Below are 22,079 nucleotides of genomic sequence, written 5' to 3' on the forward strand. Positions count from 1 at the left end.
CTAATCGTTCTCAAGAGTAAATAAGCAAGCCACAGATATATGTATGCGTCTTGTACCTGGAGTGCAGAAGTTCATGTAGGGAACGGTGAGGCATGAGTCCGCATGTTTATAAACCTTGGTCATCTGGCCAGACCTTAGATCAACTGTGAAGAGGTCACCTTTGAATGTCAGGAATATGATACCGACACCTTCCGCCGAGCCAAATAAAACACGCCATTGAGCCCAGTCCCATGAGTCATCATGAAAGGGGACCAAGTTCGCCAGACGGATGGCTTTGCATAGCACCCATCCTGGTTCTCCAACCTTCCTTGACCAGAGGCAAAGTCTCGAATCGTCCTCCACTCTTACAAACCCTAGGCGACCATCCTCCATGGTTGTGAACTCAATTGGTCCAAATGATGCTTCATTTATTTTGCTCCTGCAAGCTTTGGGTAGCTTTACAACTGATATTCCCCTCGTGACCAAATTATACTCGAGGATATTTTTATTAGGGTAATCAGGCATAAACTTGCGAAGCAAGAAGTAGAGTGTATTCCCCACAAGGGTGCTGCGCACCGATCTGTCAATGGAGCCACCGGAGTGCCGAGCATAGGCAACCTGCTCACTCCATGCACCAGCCTCCGAGTTGTAGATATAGACGCGAGTCTTGTTCCTGAAATATCCGGTGCCCACAATGACCACGACGAAGGGTCGGCAATGGCAGTCGAAGTGGTCACACGCACCGCCACCGGCGGCGGTGGAGGCGGCGGCGGCACAGAGCACCGCAGCAGACCACACGTATGGAAGCCGTGCTGGCGGCTCGGGGAGTTCGAGCTGGTCGCCTGAGATAGGGTTCCAGACGACCAATCGGATGGGGTCGTGCTCGCAACCAGTGGTGTGGAGGAGGACGCGGCCATGGCGCGAGTCGCACGGCTTCAGTCCGCGTAGGATGCCATGGCGAAGCAGGCCGCCGGAGGCCGATGTTGGAACGAAGCGAGTGGCGACGTCGTGATGAGAGTAGGTGAGGAAGCCGACCATGGGTGGTGGTGCTCGGCGTCGGCGATGGAACTCGCGGAACCGATGCTGGAAGACGGGATCGGAGACGAGGTGGCACCAAGTCTTGCAGACGAGGCCGGCGCAGACGAGGCTCGCCGGACTGTCGGGCCGGATCCGGAGCAGGATCTCTTCGACGAGCTCGTCCTTCAGTTCTGGTGGAGGCGTCGACATGGTAGCTGCTTGAACAAGCAGATCGCAGAACCAGGGTTTTTTTGGTTACTCGGCGGCTGCGGCGGCGGCTGCCTCTCCTCGTACATACAATGTATGTAAGGGAAAAGGTGCGGTTTTTGCTAGGTTGGCTATATATTCGGAATTGGGATTCTGTAGAACACAAAGATCTCGGAGAGTTTCTAAAATCCACTCTCAATTTTATTATATGGTAAGATTGGAAAATATCTTTTCTCCAACAACCTCTTAAGCACCTAATAATTTGTTCCTAAAAACATAGTGTTTTTCAACTCCTAAAGAAATTTTTAGGACAAATAAATAAAACTATCTCCAACAGTTTCTAATAATTCACTCCTAAAATATAGAAGATAGCTTTATATCAGGAATCCTATAGTATTTCCAAATTGTCCTAACCACTTTTATCTATTCTTTTTTGCATCAGAAACCCTTTCTACTCTTTACTCTTTGTTACGACCTTTCACCTTTAGATTGAGAGACCAATAGGCATGTGGTAGGCGCACAGATCTTTGCATTAAAACAATAATTAGAGAGAACCAAAAAATATGCTCCTACCTTTTTTAGCGTTTTGAAAAACTCATTGATTTACCATTTGATTTTTGCTGGAAATATTAGATGTGCTCTTAATGTATGTTTGTAACCAATATCTATAACTAAGGTTTACAATTTTGGTGAAATTTTCTTGAAATTCCTAAAATTCTACCATTTGTGCTTGGTTTTGATTTTTGTTTTGTATCAGCTGAATTTTTTGGGAATTCACCTTCCGCCATAAAATTGCACCACAAAAACTCTATAATTTTCTAAATTTTATAGTTTTTTTTATTTTTTCACTCCTATGGCCCAGTAACAAGAATAGGCAACAAAGTTACGTCGTATTGCCGTTGCCCAACTTATATTATATTTTGTGTCTATTTCTTCGGTGTTATTATAAAAAAAACTTATGTCCATTCTTGACCAATACGTCTATTTGGATGGGGAATCTTGGGGACCCATTCTCTTCCCGCGCGAGTCACCCTCACGACGTCCAAACTTCTAAGAGCAAGGTTAATAATAAAACCACATGTTAGTTGTATGAATCTTTGCAGCCTATCTCTTAACCTACTAGTTAGCTTTTCACTATAATTCATGAATGTGTCTGATAGAAAAAAAATCATGAAAAATAAAGATGCTAAATTTGACTGGACTTGGCACTTCATTTTTTATTTTCTGAGAAAGAAAAAACTTAGAAATGCATCTAATCTATGAGTTCAAAAGAGATAATTATTCTCTTTAATAAATTGTGTGTCGTGCAGGGCATAATATAATAATATCTTTTGCTTCATCGGAAAAAAATCTAGGACGGAAGAATTCATACACCGAGTATGGGACCAAAACCCGCTGCGTTACCACTCACTTGTCTCTCCACATTGTTTCTTGGTTTTTGTATCTAACGGCCTGGCTTCTTCTCTCTTAACGATCCACCTTAGCATACAACCTAGAATCTCTAAATATTGTCGTCCTCTATTGTGGATTTCATGCTAGCCAAATATGGAGAGTTAGAGTTTACACAAGATATAGAGTTGTTATTAGGTGGAAAGATAAAGAGAATATTTTTTTATTCAAATGGCACTCTAAATGATAATAAAGAAAGTTAGTTCAAAGAAAGACCCTTAGAAATGCTATGGAGATATATGTTGTAAGGACACCCAAAAAAGAAACACAACTATTTTTTTTGTCTTGTGGTCATCAACCAGACTAAATTTAGTTTAATTGGAACTTGAAAGTGAATCCGAAGCACAATTGAGCAGGATAATTTTGAACAAAAATTGAATGTAGTCCCAAACACCTAAGCCTTTGTCCGGTCTTATTCCTCAGCAGCTCCTAAGGAATTTACTCAGACTTTTTGTATCTGAACACATATCTTGTCTAATTGGGTAATTCTGCATGTCACTTTTCTTTCTAATTAAGACCAACTAGGCATCACTTGAAGTACTCAGCGCTCTTGGTCCCTTGGGTGAAGATGGTGCTCTGAATACTGCAGAAATACAAAATATTTGAAACTAGTATCAAATCGTCTGAGAAATCGACTTGGCCAAACTGACCAATAGCCAAAAAGGTACTCACCAGATCTTATCCATGTACAGCTCTGATCCACTTGATCCATAATATATAATCATCCATGTATATTTCAATCCATCTAAGTGGCATAATTATTGATATATGATAAGCCATTAAGCATTCATAGCAAAGGAACATATTGGTTCCAAGTCGGGATGAAGTTGATTTGAAAACTGTAAAAGCACAAATCATTGTATCGCCTACTCAATGTAGAAAACCCTCCATGACAGCCGAATTAACAAATTCTTCCTCTGCTCTAACCAAATTATGGGTCAATTTAGTTTTGTAAATCCTAATTCAAACTTGACTAACTTTGATAAAATTTTATTGATAAAAAAATGCACCAACATATCCACAACATTGAATCACTTATTAATTTTTTTTCTATGACACACATGAGACAGTACATTTACTTGAATTTTGTAGATGTTAATATTGCCCTAAAAATGTGATTAAAGCTACATAAGTTTATATTAGTTCAAAAAATTGAACTACACTAAAATTTGAATATTCCCACTTTGATTTTTTTTCCACGGACTTGCATATGCTAGTAGTAAATTGAGAAACAAACCCTATATCACGTTTCCACATGAGGTGGGTGTTACATGTCAGTTGCCTCAAAGTTATATACTGGTCTTGTGAAGACTTAATCATCAAACAATTAGTAAATACATAAATAAAACCCCCGCACAACCAAACAATTTTTTCTAGAATGCTCTGTAGCAAAGCAAGACCATAACATAACTTAGCTTATATCAAATTGTAATGTCATAATTTATTTACTTATAAACTATCACTTCTCAAGAACAAATAAGCAAACCATATATGTACTGGCACAAAAATTATCATTAGCTAGGACATGCATGCCTCTTAATTTGTACCTGGAGTGAAGAAGTTCATGTGGGGAACGGTGAGGCATGAGCCCTGATGTGGATAAACCTTATTGATCTGGTATTCTGGTCAGACCTTAGATCAATCGTGAAGTGCTCATCTTTGAATCTCAGGAATATGATACCACCTTCCGCGGAGCCAGCTAAATAACGCCAGGAAGCCCATCGCCACGTGACATCGTAATCGGAGAGCGAATTCCCGAGCCCAATGGCTTTGCATAGCACCCATCTAGGTTCTCCAACCTCCCTCGACCAGATGCAAAGTCTCGAGAAATCCTCCACTCTTATGAACCCTAGGCGACCATACTCCATATGGTTGTAAACTCAGTTGGTCCAAATTAAAGGGTTCATGTATTCTGCAGCTGCATGCTTTCAGGCAGTTTAACCACGTACAGATATTATTGTCCTCGTGCCCAGATTATAATCGAGGATATTTCGATAAGGGTGATCATTCGCAGACACGCAAAGCATGAAGTAGAGTGTATTACCCACAAGGGTGCTGCGCACCGACCTTTGAATAGAGCCACCGGAATGCGGAGCAAAGGTGAGCTCACTCCACGCACTAGCCTCAGAGCTGTAGATGCAAACAAAACTCTTTGTAACATCCGGTGCCGACAAGGACCACGACGAAGGGTCTGGCAGGCCGCAATGGCAGTCGAGGTGGTCGCAGGCACCGGCGGCGGTGGCGGCGCAGAGCACTGCAGCGGTCCAGTGGTATGGATGCCACCGCGGCGGCTCGGAAAGTCTGACCTGCTCACTTGTGATAGGGTTCCAGACGACCAAACGCAAGGAGTCATAGTCGCACCTGTGGTGTGGAGAAGGACGCGGCCATGGCGCGAGTCACCATGTTTCAATCTGGAGTGGTCGAGATGGGGCAGGCCGCTGGAGGAAGCCGACATGGGATGAGAGAGTAGGTGGGGAAAGCCGAGCATTGGTGGTGCTCGACCATGGAACTCGCGGAACCGACGCTGAGAGCCGAGGTCGGAGACGAGGTGGCACCAGCGTTTGCAGACGAGACCAGCGCGGATGATTTTCTTTTTCGGCGAAATTTCACCGAAATTTCGCATTTTTCGGTGATGTCCGAAAACTTTTTTATATCGGTCAAATTTTTCGGTTAAATTCATGTTTCCCTTCAAAATTACTCCAAACAACAATAAAATGACCCACCATATCTTCTAGTCTTATCAAAGCCCTAAATTTCTTCAAAATTATTTAATTTTCTCACTCACATATTCCGTGACACTAGCATAGTAGCATATATATGCAGCTCGCCCACCGTTAGCCTGTTGTACTATCGCAATGATATATTGTGTTATTTCGTTGATATTACATAAATTTGTGATGAGTGGTAGATTAGAAAGTTTTTCTAGTAAAATAATGTCAATTTTTTTAAAAACAATTTGAATTTATTTAAATTTCATTCAAAATTTCTTATTTATCGGCTGGTGCTGAAAAAATTTTCCTACCGAAAAAGAAAACCCCGAGACAAGGCTCGCCGGGCTGTCGGCCGAGAGCCGGAGCAGAATCTCTTCGACGAGCTCATCTATCAATGGTGGTGGAGGCGCGCTGCGGCATGCTAGTTTCTTGCAGCAGATTGCAACCTACTGGGTGTCCCTAGCAGAGTAGAGTTTGTCAGCAGTTAAAATCAAGTGTCAGCAGTTAAAATCCTTCAGTGCTGTCAGCAGTTAAAATCGAATTTTGCGGTAGCTAGCCAGGCCTGTCTTTTAATTTTAGGAGAAAAAATAACATTTTTATGGCTCCGTAACAAATATGTTCATTTTCTTCTAAAAAGAAGATGGGAATTTTAGGTTTTTTTGTCTTCTTCCCATCAACCAAAACGAGTTAAGTTGATTATTCTCGAACATGAAATTGACTACAAAATACAATTGATTATTCTGGTGCTATAATATTGCATCATCTCTCAAAGTTGATAACAATGACAACTTTGAGAAAAATTGAAAGTAGTCCAAAATACAAGAATGGAGCATCCTTCTTCTCTGCATTCCAGAGGAATTACCCAGACTTTCTGTATCTGAACCAATCTTGCATAATTGGGCAATTCTACTTGTCACATTTTTCTTTGTATAAGAAGACCAACTCAATCAAGTGTCACTTTATCGAGGTACCTGTTCTTGGTTCATCAATTGTAGATGGCGCTCTGAATTTCTGCAGAAATACAAATATTTGAAAGAAATTAACATCAATTATCTGAGAAATCAACTTGGCCAAATTGAACCATCATGTTTCTAAACAATTACTACTAGACAGTTGCCGTCGCGTCACTGATGGCTAACCGACAAGTTAATCAACACAATGGAGCTAGGTAATAACCACACTTTATCAGTATATAATAATAAGGTGTAGTCATCATAAGATATAATCATCAATATTGCCAAATAGTCGGTTTGTCAAGACTTAATCATCCAGCAATGAGACGCAAACACATGAATAACACCTACACACCCAATCAATTCTACAAAAAAGCTACATAGCAAGAACACACCAGATATTTACCAAATTTTATTTATTTAAAGTAATTATTTTGTCAAACATAAAAAAGCATGCTATGTATGCAACAAAGACTGCTAGGGCATCGGCGTCTTGTACCTGGAGTGCAGAAGTTCACATAGGGAACTACGACGTCGGTCAAGCATAAGCCATGATGTGTTAAACCTTGGTCACCAGGCCAGACCTTAGATCAGCCGTGAAGAGCTCATCTTTCAACTTGAGGAATATAGTACCAACACCTTCTGCAGAGCCAACCAAATAATTCCAGCTGGTAGGCATTCTATCATCAAGGGGAAGCAACTTGTCGAGCTCAATGACATTGCTTAGCACCCATCCAGCTGGTTCTTCATCCTCCCTCGACCAGATGCAAAGTCTCGAGAAATCCTCCACTCTTACGAACCCTAGGCGGCGACCGTCCTCCATGGTTGTGATGAGCTGAATTGGTCCAAAGCTTTCAGGTATTTTGTTCTTTCCCTCTCCAGGTAGTTTTATGACTGATGTTCTCCTCGTGCACAGATTATACTCGAGGATACTTTTGTACCCCTCAAGCACGAAGTAGAGTGCATTCCCGACAAGGGTACTGTGTCTCCACCTGGCAATAGAGCTGGCAGACTGCTCAGGGGGTTGCGGCACAACGGTTGTTGCTGGTTTGCTCCACACACCAGATGCTGATGAACTTCTCGCATAATGTAGTGTCACCGACAAGCACCACGATGAAGGATCCACGACGATGGCAATCGAGGTGGCTGCACGCGCCGGTGGCGGTGGCGGTGGCGGCACAGAGCACCGCTGCGGTCCGGTTGTACAAATGCGATCCGCCTGTTGCTGGTGATGGTGGATTAGGAAGTTTCAGCTGCTCTCCCGTGATAGGATTCCAGATGATGATTCCAAAAGAGCTGTAGGTAGTGCGGAGGAGGACGACGCGGCCATGGCGTGAGTCACACGGCCGCAATCCGCAGTGGCTGGCATGGGGCAGGCCACGGTTGTGGGAACGAAGCGAGCGCCGATGTCACGGTAGGTGAGGTCATCGGAGAAGATGAGGAAGCCGAGCATGGGTGGTGCTGCTTGGCGTTGGCGATGGAAGTCGAGGAGCCGGCGCTGGAAGCTGGGGTCGGACACGAGGCGACACCAACGCTTGCAGACGAGGCTCGCTGGACTGTCGGGCGGGAGCCGGAGCAGGACCTCTTCCATGAGCTCGTCCATCAATGGTGGAGGAGGCCGCGGCGGCGACGGCGGCGGCATGATAGCAGCTTGCCGCAGATCGCAACTTGCAGGGCTTTCCGTTTGTCGGCGTCGGCGTACTTGCGGCCTCTCCTTGTGCGGGTCTGGTTAGATCGGTTCGTTTATAGCAGGAAAAAAAAAACTAAAAGGGGTTTAGCAACACAATTATATATATGTTTATATTTATATACAACGGCCTCCCTAACTAATTCTACGTTTTGTTGCAAAATAGAAACTCTAATTCTACACGAGTTCACGTACTTACTACTGTCTCTATCTCAAATTATAAGTCATTCAATAATCTTAAAAAGTTAAATCATCTTAAATTTAACTAAATTTTTTATACAATAAGATATAACATTTATGTTACTAACTATATACTATTAATTAAATTCTTCATTAATTATATTTTCATAATATAACTATTTGATATCATATAAATATTTATATTTCTAACTCTTTAAAATTCTTGTAATGACTTATAATTTAAGAGAAATGAAGTATATAGCAAGTCCCATCTGCTGTGCCTCACGAATCAGTGTCTGGATCATAGCCCTTGAGCTGCCCTAGGTAATCTTAAAAGTAGAGGATTTGGATTCCTTAGACCACCACAGCTCAACCCTTGACTAATAGAGATTTAGTTCTGATTGAAACCACCGACGAGACTAGAATCTTCTGCCTAACGAATAGTGCAGCGTTCTTTTACAACAGGGACCTTTAGTCTCGGTTTTTTTAGTCCCGGTTGGTAACACCAACTGAGACTAAAAACCACCCTTCAGTCCCAGTTGGTGTTACCAACCCAGACTAAAGGTCCTCTAACTTTTAGTCCCGATTGGTAACACCAACTGCGACTAAAGGGTAACCTTTTAGTCCCGGTTGAAGTCACTAACCCGGATTAAAAGTCTCTGAACTGGGACTAAAGGTCACCTACGAATGAATTCAAAGGGAGAGCGCCTATGGTGTGCAATTGAGTTGGTAAGGGCACTCCCAATGCAAGACTCTATCACAGAGTCCAAGACAATTAATTACATATTATTTATGGTATTTTGCTGATGTGGCAGCATATTTATTGAAGAAAGAGGTGGAAAAAATAAGACTCTAAGTCTTATTTAGACTCCAAGTCCACATTGTTCGAGGTAATAAATAACTTTAGACTCCATGATAGAGTCTGCATTGTGAGTGCCCTAACAAAGATATGGGTTCGAATCTCACGCACGCAAGAGGGAGATCTGCAGCATTTAAATTATTTTTGAGTTTTTAAGATGGGTTTTAATTCCAGTTGCATGAGCTGGGACTAAAAACCGGGACTAAAAGAGTTTGTCAACCGAGATTACAACCCATATGTCTACTAGTGTGTGTCGGCACCCATGTACCCATCTGTCTACTAGTGCCGACACCCATGCCTCCGCTATAGGTGTCCACCAGGCGGGCCTGGCATGGCTCGGCGTCGTGCCGTGTCGTGCCGCAATTTATCGGACCGTTACGGGCCGTTGTGCCTAGCGGGCCGTGCCGCTACGAGCTTCATTCTTGGCCTTTGGCCCAAGGCACGGCCCGCGGGCTAGTTTTCGTGTCGTGCCGGCCTGTCAAACACGTTGTGCCGTGCCGACCCATGACCCATCAAGCACAATAACTCATTTTCATAACCATTTTCTCTAAATTCTGAAAGATTTTACCATTTTCACCAATAATTCATATTTTTCACTAGTATAATAATTAGTAGCATATATATACAAGTCATAACTACACCAATAATTAATTTTCACCGAGCCTTTATCAGGACGACTGTTGGAACGAGCTATGCCCGTGTCGTGCCGTGTGCCTAGATGGCGGCCTAGGCACGGCCTGGTCACTCGGGTCGGGCCACCGGGCTAGGCCGTGCTCGGGCTAGACCCAATCATCGGGCCGCGGGCTGCATGGCCATGTATAGCATCCGCAGGTGGCGCCACAGGATCGCAGGCCAAGCCGCCATGGTCCGCCGCCACAAGGACGTTCTCGGTGAGCGACGCGCAAAATCATAGCACTTTTGCTAAATATCTAATTTTCTCTTAAGTGCATATGGTGACTAGAACGCAAAGGAATGAGCGTAGCTTGACTATAGCTTCAGCGTGCTCTAACACACTTTTTGAAAGAACGTGCTCTAACACACTTGAAATGGCTGGGTTGGGGAATATATAGCCCCAACAAATTCAACTAGCCGTTGGACCCTTTGGGCTTCAGTCATGTTGAGCACTAGATATAGTTCTAGTGTGATCCCACTAAAAATTAGCCATTGCTAACAATTGGAGGTCCTTTATCTAGTGGTTTTCTTAGATGCTCCACGAGAGGACTGGGACCTCTCTTGAACTGTGTAGCTATATTATCCTGTGCATTCTTAAGTGCCTGTGCAACGGCTCTACGACAAAGCTATGGTGCCACACTACAAATATGCCGTGCATGCTTCCAACTCTATCTCATAATGGTACTTGATAAATTTTGATGTTTGCGTGTGGACAGGCCAAATCCACATTATTTTATCCAGTGTCTCGCAACAAAAATTTGCCTATTATTGTTTATTGCTCAGCACATTGAATGTCCCTAGCCTGGGTTCAATCATGCAAAGGCGGAGCAAGATCCAAAATGTCTAGGAATCAAAAGCTTCTAGTTTAGACTGAAGACATTTTATCTCAGATCTTGGACTCTAAATTGTTTCAACATAAAACCACCAATGTGGAATTTGGTGGTCATCTGAGTTTTTATTTTAAATTTTAAATATTAAATAAACTCCGAGTCTAAGTTGTACCAAGATGACTTTGAAAAAGAAACATACGACTAAATGTTAATATTTGTTATAGTTTATTTCTGAAGATGAACTATGGTCTTATTTAGTTCACCCAAAAACCAAAAACTTTTCAAGATTTCCCGTCACATCGAATCTTGTGACACATGCATGTAGCAAATATAGACAAAAACAAAAACTAATTGCATAGTTTGCCTGTAAATCACGAGATGAATCTTTTAAGCCTAGTTAGTCCATGATTGGACAATATTTGCTAAATAAAAACAAAAATACTATAAAATCCAAAACCAAAAAATTTTCGGAACTAAACAAGGCCTAGATATGGCTAGTATTTTTTTTATTTTTAAAAAAAATCAACCAAACGGTAAAAGTAATTCTTTGAGCAACACTTTTTTTTTTGAGCAACACAAGTCCTTGATGGGCCTGATATGGGCTGGTTTGGTTTGGACATTTGGCCCAGCAAAGCATAACCCTAGATACACTTCACTCCCACTTGTGTGCTATCGAATCCACTCCACTCCGCTCCAGCGCCGCCCCAGCCCCAAATCCAGCGGCGACCATGGAGGAGGAGCAGTTTCTCACGACCATGGGCGTCAGCGTGAGCAACATGCGGAGCCACCTCCAGCGTAACGCCGTGGACGTCGACATTCCCGACCCGATGATGCTGGGCGTGGCCATGTTCCTCACGTTTGCGTACGACGCCATCCCCAACCCACCCGTGTCTTCCGCCGCGCCGCTCGCCGCCGCGGGGGCCCCAGCCGACGGCGTCGACCGCATCAGCGTCCTCCCCGACGCGCTGCTCCGGAACGTCGTGTCGCGCCTCCCCGCCAAGGACGCCGCGCGCTGGCGCGGCCTCTGGCGCTCCGTGCCGCTCGCCCTCGTCGACGCCCACATCCTCCCGGCCTGCGTCCCGGCCAACCACAAGATGCCCGGAGGCGAAGAGGCCCTGTCCAGGGCGGTCGCCGTCGCGGCGTCCCGCGTCCTGGACGCGCACCCGGGCCCCTTCCGCTGCGTCCACCTCTCCCGCTGCCACATGGCGTCGCACCAGGCCGAGGTCGAGCGCTGGCTGGAGCTCCTCGCCGCCAAGGGCGTCCAAGACACTACCGGACTCAGCTACTTTGCCTAGTGCCGAAGACACACGGCAAAGGCAATAAAACACTCGGCAAAGGCTTTGCCGAGTGTAACACTCGGCAAAGTCAAGACGGCAAAATAAATGTCGGCAAAGAAAACATTGCCGAGTGTTTTCCGTCGAACGCTCGGCAAAATATTTTCCGAGTGCTGTTGTGACCCTCGGCAAAAAAAAGCGACACGAACGGAGACCAAACGGCTAACGGAGACTTTACCGAGTGCTAACACGTCGAGACACTCGGCAAAGAAATTTATTTTTTTTTAGAAATTCTTTGCCGAGTGTCCTTCTTTCAGGCACTAGGCAAAGAAAATAATTCTTTTTTTCTAGAAATTCTTTGCCGAGTGTCCTTCTTTCAGGCACTAGGCAAAGAAAATAATTCTTTTTTTTGCAGAAATTCTTTGCCGAGTGTATTTTCTCTTGCACTAGGCAAAGCCTATATCTTTGCCGAGTGTCTTTGCTCTTGCACTAGGCAAAGTCTACATCTTTGCCGAGTGTCTTTGCTCCTGCACTAGGCAAAGCCTACATCTTTACCGAGTTTCTTGGTTGCTGCACTCGGCAAAGCAACTTTCCAGATCCATTTTTCTTTATTTTTTGCATTCCAATGAATCAAAATAATTTGTACATCACACATATATAACAGATATCACAGATATCACACATATATCACATATATCACATTTATCACACATCACATATAAGCAAAAGTGCAATAATAAGTGTATCACCAAGTGAACGAAACAATCCAAGTGCATCACCAAGTTAACCAAATATTCTAAGTCCAAGCACAAGTGAACCAGTAATGTAAATCTAAGTCTCCAAGTACATAAACACCAACACAATAAGCATGAACCATTCACTGCCAAGCTGGCCACCCCGGCTGATGTGGTGGCTGATGAGGCATATTATTTGAAGCCGCTGATTGATTCTGCAAAAAAAGAGAAGGTTACTTGTCTGTGTGAGATTGTATGGTTTTTGTATTGTATTCTAAATTGCATAGCTAATCTAGGAATTATTTGGATAGCTAATCTAGACCATACAAGCAAAGCAAAGGCAAAAGTATTAAATATTTACTCACGGGAGTTCCTTCAGGAGGAGGCAATGGAGCAAGTAGCTCAGGTGGAGGAGATTGACCCATACTCGCGCCAAGATTTTGCATCCACTGAAACATCAACTCCATCCTCTGTCGATCGGCCTCCATCCTCTGTCGCTCAGCCACCATCCTCTGCTGCTCCTGCTCCATCCTAACCTCCATCTCCTCCCGTCGCCTCTTCTCTTCTTCCAACTGGGCCTAAATATTTTACCCCAATATTACAATGCAAAGCAAAGGTATGTAAAAATCAATGAACGATGAATAAAACAGAAATAACCTGGATTGTCTCCATCCGGTGCTGTGCAGTGCCTGGTCGTGGGCATATAGGCGGGCATGAGCTCGTGCTCCTTGCTCGAATCTGAGCTAAAGTGGGAGTAGTAGCCGTGTCGAGCGTGCTGTCGGCAATCCAGTACCGTCCATGCTTCTTGCCTCCTCCCACCCTCATGATGACTTCTGGATCAAGCTCGGCGGTGGTCGGATCGTACTCTGGCCCATGGACCGACCTTGCCATCTCAGTGTACTGACTGAGGCGGTTGTGGACAGTCTCATTGGTGTATGCTGAGGGCGGGTCCTCCGGGTTGTAGTCGACGTCAGACGTCGCCTTGCCCTTGTGGGCCATAGCCCATGCCTTGAACTGGGAGCAAGGCTGGCCATCATGTGCGGCCGACTGTGAAAAGAACAACAAGATGATTATAAGTTATGCATAATTGAGCGTTAGAATGAATAAATGAATTGTTATACCCATCTAGCTGCGTATTGGTCGAGGCTGAGGTTGCCCTGATGGTGTGGTGCACCCGGCATCATCAAACGCCGCTCCCGACAAGCGTTGTGCATCTCTGCCCACTCAGCCCCACACCACTTGTCCACCATATGTTTCCAGCACTCGGGATGGCTATTGCACCACCACGGAATCATCTACACATCATCAAGTTTGCGACAAAAAGAAAAATTAAGCGTACTTAATCTTAGAAGAAATCAGTATTAATGTTCTTTATTTACCTGCAAGTATTGGTCTCGGGTCAGGCTAATGTTTCTTGCTTCAGCTTTGGTGGTCTTCACTCCAAGGACCTGCGCGTTGTATGTTATGACGGCCTGGATGCGTGCCTCATAATGCATGTCCTTGATGAGTTTGGCACATGCTCTCATAGCCATATTATTCGCCTTGTGCTCAAATCCTGGCTCACATCTGAAGTAATCCTGCATAACCACAAATTGGTGCTCAAATTCTGGCTCACATGTAGAGAGTCGTGCGTCATTTTTGTGAGTAAACAATCTGATTGCTGCTGGTGAATACCACAAGCTAAAAAAACGAATAAATAAACAATCTGATTGCTGCTGGTGAATACCACAATCTGATTGCTGACTTCACAGGTTTTATTTACAAAATACTATATGCGATTACTATAGAACTCGATAGCCCAAATAAATAAACTGAAGGAAACCTTTCAAATAAATTAATAAATAAATGAAAGGGGAGAATTTTCTACTGCGTGGATAGTAGCTAGAACGCATAGAACTGAAACTGTTCCGTTTACTTGCTGCCTGGACCAAGCTGTTTCATATATATGACGTATTCTAGTTTGTTTGATTTTTTTTTTGGCGAGAATAAGCCATAGGGCCAAGCAGATCGATGTCATTAGATATATAGAAGGGCAAGCAAGTACTCCTACATACGTGAATATTTGATGCTTATATGAAGATTCGACCATTATTTCATGTGGTTTTAGTTCACAATAGTTTTCACAATACAAATTCTATAATTGTTGTTAATAAATTAAAATTAGTAAAAGGGACCAAAAGATATGAAAATTTTACACCAAACAATCTCTATTGTTTATTGCCTATATAAAATGTTTAGAAGTCAAACCCTAGCACGATAGTTAATTTAACTCCAAATCTTATCGGATCATTCTCAACTCTCTTAATCTTGTCCAAACATGTTTTAGTTTGTAAACATTATATGTGACAACTTGTGCAAAACTATCCCAATTTTTTATCACAGTATCCACGCATGAAATCATGACACCTTGACAAATCTAATGATTTGTAGACTTTATTTGCTATTTTTAAAATTTTAAAACCATTCGGCCACATGTTATTGGTCATGTTTCATGAATAAAATGTTTAAAATTTTCTTTTTATTTTATAAGTATGGCCTAAAACTAGATCGAATAACACTAATATAATTTTTATACGTATTTTTTCAAGTATTTAAATCACTTGTAGTTCAAATTTCACTTAATTTAAAAAATTGCTTAAAACACAATTAATTAATTACATATAGCAAATAAAAACAAAAATATACCAAACTTTAACATGGTGTAGCCCATGTTCTACGGGGAGAGAAGAAAAAGTTTGAAGAGTTGGAAAGAAAAAATTTTTAAATCTTTGCCGAGTGTCTAAACCATGACACTAGGCAAAGAGCTCTTTGCCGAGAGTCAAAACTGTGACACTAGGCAAAGTGCTCTTTGCCGAGTGCTCTTAAGGGACACTCGGCAAAGATGTAACGGCGCTGGACCAGCAGATAACGGTGTTAACCCTTTGCCTAGTGTTTTCAATTTGCCTAGTGTTTTTCTATGGCACTAGGCGAAGAAGACCTCTTTGTCTAGTGCCCTGCGGATGGCACTAGGCAAAGGGCCTCTTTGCCTAGTGTCGGAATTTCGCCGAGTGTTTCAGGGCTTGCTCTCGGCAAAGGATCTCTTTGCCGAGTGCCCTATGTTTTGCTCTAGGCAAAGCTTTCGGCACTCGGTAAAGGCTGGGATTCCGGTAGTGAGAGCTTGTCTTTCTCAACCGCCCGTGGCCGCTCGACCACCCCCTCCCACGCGCGCTCTTCGGCTGCACCTCCGTTACCCGGCTGCACCTCGGCTTGTGCAGGGTCCCCAGCACCGCCGGGCTCCCGCGTGCCACACGCTTCCCCCACCTCCAGGAGCTTGTCCTCAGCATAGTCATCATTGAGGACCGAGACCTCCACTTCCTGATCAACCGGAGCCCTGTCCTGGAGGTCCTCACCATCACCACAAACCTGACCGGGACGGCTCGAGTCCGGCTGGTCAGCCGCAGTCTGCGGTGCGTGCAGCTGAGGATGTCTGCCCAAGTGGACATCACTGTGGTGGACGCTCCTCGTCTGGAGAGGCTGCTCGTGTGGATGCTATCACCTGCCATAACCGGCAGGAAATGCTCAAGGATCAAGATTGGCCACGCACCCAACCTGTGCATGCTGGGACATTGCCAGCCGGGATTCCAACTGGAGATTGGCAACACCATCCTCAAGGTCCTAGTTTCAGCTTTTAGCTTGTATATTTGTGTCAATAGAGTGTGCCATTGTTTGTTCTGATCAAATTTCTGCTCCGGCGCGTTTTGTTTGCACATTTTGCATTGCAGGTGGGTACTAAAATGAGCCCAAGCGCCATGGTACCAAGCGTCAAGATCTTGGCCTTGGAGGTGGGATTTGAAGTCCACAATGAAGTCAAAATGATGCCTTGCTTTCTCAAATGTTTTCCAAATGTCGAGACGCTCCATGTTTTTGTAAGACTGCCAGCCCCATCTCATTTATTTGGCATATAGCATCAATGGCACCAATGCCAGCTTGCTAGCTTGTTTTGACAGGTTCTGCTTCTAGTTGTGTGACTATTGACTCAGTACAATTGCAATCTGAACTATGTATGCTTTGATCTGATCTGATTGCAGTCAGTGAATGATGACCCTAGTGGCAAGGTTGATCCCAAGTTCTGGAAGGGGAAGGAGGCTGGCTGTATTGATTGCGTCCAGAGGCATGTGAAGAAATTTGTCTTCCAAGAGTTTCGGGGTAAGAAAAGTGAGCTAGCGCTCCTCAAGTTCATTGCTGAGAGAGCGCAGGTCCTGGAGAAGATGGTGGTCATGGTGGCCTCGAAATGTTTCTCTTCAGCAGATGCTTTCAATGCCAAGCTGAAGTCTCTGACTTCTGCAATATGGGCCAGTAAAGACTGTAAACTGATTGTCTTCATTAGTCCATCCTCTGATGGGGCATCCCCTGCTTGGTCTTCCAAAATAGCATCTGATTTTTCATGTAGTGATCCTTTTGATATTCTGACCGCTAATGCTGAACTCTACAGTAGTGCTTCTGTTCTTCAACATTCCAACACTCTCTAAGTGTGCAGCCAACAACATGCAAGCTAAGCCAATGAAGATCGGGAAGGTATGATCGATGTAGGTGTTGAAATTAATTAGCAGCACTATTTCTCTTGCAAAAGCCTCACTACCGGAAAACAGGCCTTTGCCGAGAGCCTCAGTGTTTGCCGAGAGCAAAAGCGCGGGCTCTCGGCAAAGGTAATGTTTGCCGAGCGCTACTCTCGGCAAAGACAGGCCGTCGGCAAAATCTTGATTGGCCGTGGGCCAGAACGTCGGCAAATAAAACCTCTCGGCGAACTTGGACGGTTTGCCGAGAGCAACTCTCGGCCAACAAAGGCCGACGGCAAACAGCGACTTTGCCGTGAGCCGCGCTCTCGGCGAACATGTACTCTCGGCAAAGATCCTGCCGCCGTAACTTGGGCTGACGGTGTGACGTGTTTGCCGAGAGCCCCTCCGTTAAGGCTCTCGGCAAACTGCTTTGCCGAGCGCCACGCTCGGCAAACGTGTTGCCGAGTGCCTCCTCTCGGCAAAATTGCTGTGCATATGTGTTCCTCTTCTCCTTTGCTCTCTCAAATTATTTGTTTTAATATGCTCCAAAGTTTTTTATCTCTACACATGCTATCTGTTGTACTCAAACTTTGTGTTCCTCTCTCTAATTATTTGACAAACTTTGTGCAAACATAGACTAACTAAACTCAGAATATTTCATGTAACTCAAACTTCATTCTTGGCGTGCAGAAAAGAGAGGAAGAGAAGGAAGGATTGTCATTTCATGTAGTAGAGCTATTTGAACCGTCATTTCATGTAACTCAAATTTCACCGGTAGCCTAAAGACAAGAGAGGAACAAGAAGACATCGTCATTTCATGCAGTAGAGGTATGTAAACCGTCATTTCATGCAGCTGAAACTTCACTGGTGGCGGTGCAGCCAGCCTTGCACGGGGAGAGGAAGAAGGGGAAGGCACACTGACAGACTTCAGACTCACTGTCCGATGCTACACCACAAACAACAACGTCCATACTCCCAACTCCGTCGCATAACCGCATGCATCGTCGTTTGACTCCACCGCCAGCACCCAGCGGCAGCTAGCCAGCAGTGGTCTGGTCGATCTTGATCACCTTCTTGGAGCCGTGTACTTTCGAGACGCAGTTCTGCAGCGAGCAGTAGAGCTCCTTGGCCGCTGCCGATGTGGTGAAGTTGATGAACGCGTACCCAAAGTTGGCCTCCTTCCTGTACACCATCACCATTCATGAATTTCATCACAATCAAAATACCAGTGATCGGCTTCAAAAGTGCAACATTATTAGAGCGGAGAAGCTGGATCCAGCAAAAGAGAATTCTAACATTATGGGTGTCATTTCATGTAGTAGAGCTATGTAAACCGTCCTTTCATGTAGTAGAGCTATGTGAACCGTCATTTCATGTAACTCAAACTTCATTGGTGGCGTTCAGACAAGAGAGGAAGAGAAGGGAGGATTGTCATTTCATGTAGTAGAGCTATTTGAACCGTCATTTCATGTAACTCAAACTTCATTGGTGGCGTGCAGACAAGAGAGGAAGACAAGAAGACATCGTCATTTCATGTAGTAGAGGTATGTAAACCGTCATTTCATGCAGCTGAAACTTCACTGGTGGCGTGCAGACAAGAGAGGAAAAGAAGGATGGATTGTCATTTCATGTAGTAGAGCTATATAAACTGTCATTTCATGTAGTAGAGCTATGTAAACTGTCCCCCAGCCTACCCCTCCTCCTCGCCTGCCGGTGAAGCCAGCCTTGCACGGGGAGACACTAGGTTCTTTGTTTCCTTTGCATGTTCTTGACAAGGCCGTCTTAGAGGGGAGGGCAACAGGTGCGACGGCCGGGGGTCCATTCTACTGAGGGGCCCATAAATATATGTCTATATATAGTATTTATAATATATATTTGGAATACTGAAATGGAACTTTATCATGATCGCCGATCAATTCAGATTAGTTGACCGTTTCGCCTCCCAATTGCCAAATATGGTGATATCGCTTTGTGTGGCGAGATATTGTGAAGCCACGACACGCGACGCCACTCGTTCGCACACAATGAGAGACAGGCCTGACTTCCTTAAACCTATGTTGCAAGTTAATTATTATTATTAGTGCTTATGTTTTAATCGCCGTATTAAAAAATTAGATTACTAAACTCTTACTATCTTACTTGCCCAAGGGCCCTTAAAATTATTGAGACGGCCCTGGTTCTTGATGAATCTTAGCTCCATAGATTCATAAGAATTTTAAAACACTATTACAAACTAATTAGTTATGCAGTTCCAAACTTTTTTTATAGTCATTAGAGAGTATATAAGCTCTAATACGGCAAAATTTCATATCTTTTTGAAATGGTTTGCCGAGAGCTTACTTAGGATGCTCTCGGCAAAGGACCCTATGCCGAGAGCTGTTGGTCTTGCTCTCGGCGGCGATTTCTTTTTTTTTTACAGGAATTGAGGTTTGCCGAGCGCAGCGCTCGGCAAAGGCCTTTGCCGAGAGCCTGCCTGGTCAGCTCTCGGCAAAGTTAGATTTTTAGGCGCAGTTAGGGAAACAAAATAAAATTGCATTTTTTAAAAAAATCAATGGTTTGCCGAGAACAACGCTCGGCAAAGGCCTTTGCCGAGAGCCTACCTGCGTAGCTCTCGGTAAAGGAAGTTTTTTTTTTAAAAAAAAAACTACGGCGCGCGTCCGTGAAAAAAATACGGCACTCTTTGCCGAGCGCTTGCTCCTATTGCGCTCGGCAAATAGATCAGGCGCTCGGCAAAGAAGGCATACTTAGGTTCCGGCTCAGTCACGCACACGCACACACGCACCGCACGCTACGCACGCGCCCGCCCGCTGCCCTCGCCGCCGGGAAAGCGCACGCCGCGCGCAGCCCGCCCGCCGCCCCTCCGCCTCTGCGCCCGGCCGGTCACCCCCACCCCCGTGCGCTCGCACGCTCGCGCCGCCGCATGCGCCGCCGCCCCTTCGCCTCCGCGCCCGGCCGCCGCCCCTCGCCCTCCGGCTCCGCCTCCGCGCCCGGCTGCTCGCCCCCACCCCCGTGCGGCAAACATTGACTGGAACCCGGACAACGACCCAGCTGAGTCGTACTCCAACTCCAGTATCCCTGAGATCGTCAGTCAGTACACCGAGGCGGCAAGGACGGTCCATGGAGAGGCGTTCGATCCCCACACCGCGGACCTTGACGGTGACCTCGTCATGAGGGTGGGAGGAGGCAAGAAGCGTGGGCGGTACATCATCGGTAACAGCACGCTAGACCCAGCGACTACTCCCACTCTCGCACAGGTCCGGGCAAACAGCAGGAGCGAGAGCGTGCCCGTACGCCCAAGGGTGGACACTTCGACGCATCGTGTTGCCACACTACAGGTTATTTCTATTTTATTTGTCATTCATTAGTTTTTGCATTACTTGAAATTGATTGTAACAATACGGTGAAAAATATTAGGCCCAGGTGGAAGCGCTCCAAGTTGACAAGGCCAGGATGGAAGAACAGGCCAGGCAGGAGCGGGAGTACCAGGCACAGAGGTACGACGCCTTGGCTCAGTACGTGGCAAGCCTTGGCCTCACGATGGGTCGTCCAGCGCCACCAGAGTTGTTCGCTCCTCCACCATATGCACAACAACCATACGTGAGTTCAACTTCTCTAAAAAACTTCTTTAGTGTATATGTCGACCATCGTGTCGTTCATATGTGATGGAAGGCCTTCGTGCCATTGATATATGTGTCTCGGCCATCGTGCTGTTGAATGTGGTGGCCGGCCATCGTGCCGAGTCTTTTTGCAGGTTTTGGAAATCTCCAGGTACAGGGGAGGTGCTGCCGAAATTTTTATGTGTCTAGGCTTACATTACATATTTGTGACTAGTTCTAGAATTTTTCGACTTCACTAAACATAACAATGTTTATTCTCATTTGTGCAGGTTCAATCGGCGGGTTCGAATGAGGTGCCGCCCTTAGGAGCGTCACTTCCGCCGCTTCAGCCGCCGTCAGGTGGATCCTGGTATGCACCACGTCCGCCGCCGTCGCAGCAGCCTCCAGGAGGGTCGGGGTGGGACACTTGGCAGCACTGAGACATTTATTGTTGATGGATGATTGTGATGAATGTTTGATGGATGTGTGTGAGATGTTTGTGAACTTGTGAATGATGGATGTTTGTGAACTTGTGAATGATGGATGTTTATGAGACATGTTATATATATATATATGTGTGTTATCTGTATATCTGTTATATATATCTGTGAATATCTGTTATATATATCTGTGAATAAGAGCTGGAAACAAAAAAATAAAAATAACAAAAACCTCTCTGGATGTTTGCCGAGAGCCAGGACAGGCCAGCGCTCGGCAAAGGCCTGCTATTTGCCGAGAGCCAGGCAGGCAGAGCGCTCGGCAAACGCCTTTGCCGAGAGCTGTACTCTCGGCAAAGAACTCTCGGCATTTGTTTTAAAATATGAAAAAATCAAATTAAAAAGGTTTGCCGAGAGGAGCTCTCGGCAAAGGTGATTACCTTCACTAAACACTTGTCCGGATTTTTTAATTTTTTGTTTACTAAATTCTTTGCCGAGCGCAGCTCTCGGCAAAGGTACTGTACGGACAACCGTTAACGGTCGTTTCGACCGTTACTGGACTAAACTTTGCCGAGAGCCGTCCTTTGCCGAGCGGGCTGGTACGAGAGCTCGGCAAACTCTTTGCCGAGCGGGACTATCGGCAAACATCCCTTTGCCGTCCGTTTGTTTGCCGGCGGTTGTTTGCCGAGCGCAGCTCTCGGCAAACTGTTTTGCCGAGCGCCATTGCTCCTTTGCCGAGCGCTTCAAGCACTCGGCAAAGGCCTGGGATCCGGTAGTGCCTACTGTGGCCTGGAATTCTTTCTATCTCGGTGACATCAGCTTATATATGCAGTTTATTCCGATCTCTCTAGCAACATGTGGCCTTTTTTCGATACTACTTTCAGTTCTGCAAAATTTTTGTCCGGAACCTGTACATAAAACTCTTTTACTCCTTCCTTAATTGAGAGGCAGAGCTGCTG

At 45.1% G+C, this 22,079-nt stretch overlaps 4 protein-coding genes across 4 annotated transcripts; 1 reads left to right on the forward strand and 3 right to left on the reverse strand.

The window, feature by feature from the left end:
- LOC8059866 lies at positions 1-1,206 on the reverse strand. Its single transcript, XM_002461316.2, has one exon. The coding sequence runs from the start codon at positions 1,204-1,206 to the stop codon at positions 1-3; it is 1,206 nt and encodes a 401-aa protein (XP_002461361.2).
- Positions 6,876-7,958, reverse strand: LOC8059868. Its single transcript, XM_021452488.1, has 3 exons — positions 7,659-7,958; positions 7,379-7,569; positions 6,876-7,308 (listed from the first exon to the last, which is right to left on the reverse strand). Exons 1-3 carry the CDS (start codon positions 7,956-7,958, stop codon positions 6,876-6,878), a joined length of 924 nt encoding a protein of 307 aa, XP_021308163.1.
- Positions 12,308-13,788, reverse strand: LOC110433171. The gene is made up of 3 exons (XM_021454915.1): positions 13,210-13,788; positions 12,918-13,130; positions 12,308-12,767 (listed from the first exon to the last, which is right to left on the reverse strand). The coding sequence occupies exons 1-3, from the start codon at positions 13,549-13,551 to the stop codon at positions 12,696-12,698; spliced, it is 627 nt and encodes a 208-aa protein (XP_021310590.1). The 5' UTR covers positions 13,552-13,788; the 3' UTR covers positions 12,308-12,695.
- On the forward strand, positions 15,552-18,008 carry LOC8084266. Its single transcript, XM_002459219.2, has 7 exons — positions 15,552-15,561; positions 15,707-16,203; positions 16,314-16,457; positions 16,620-16,896; positions 17,024-17,106; positions 17,778-17,843; positions 17,967-18,008. Exons 1-7 carry the CDS (start codon positions 15,552-15,554, stop codon positions 18,006-18,008), a joined length of 1,119 nt encoding a protein of 372 aa, XP_002459264.2.

Source organism: Sorghum bicolor, chromosome 2 (assembly GCF_000003195.3).
Source record: "Sorghum bicolor cultivar BTx623 chromosome 2, Sorghum_bicolor_NCBIv3, whole genome shotgun sequence".
Classification (NCBI taxonomy): domain Eukaryota; kingdom Viridiplantae; phylum Streptophyta; class Magnoliopsida; order Poales; family Poaceae; genus Sorghum; species Sorghum bicolor.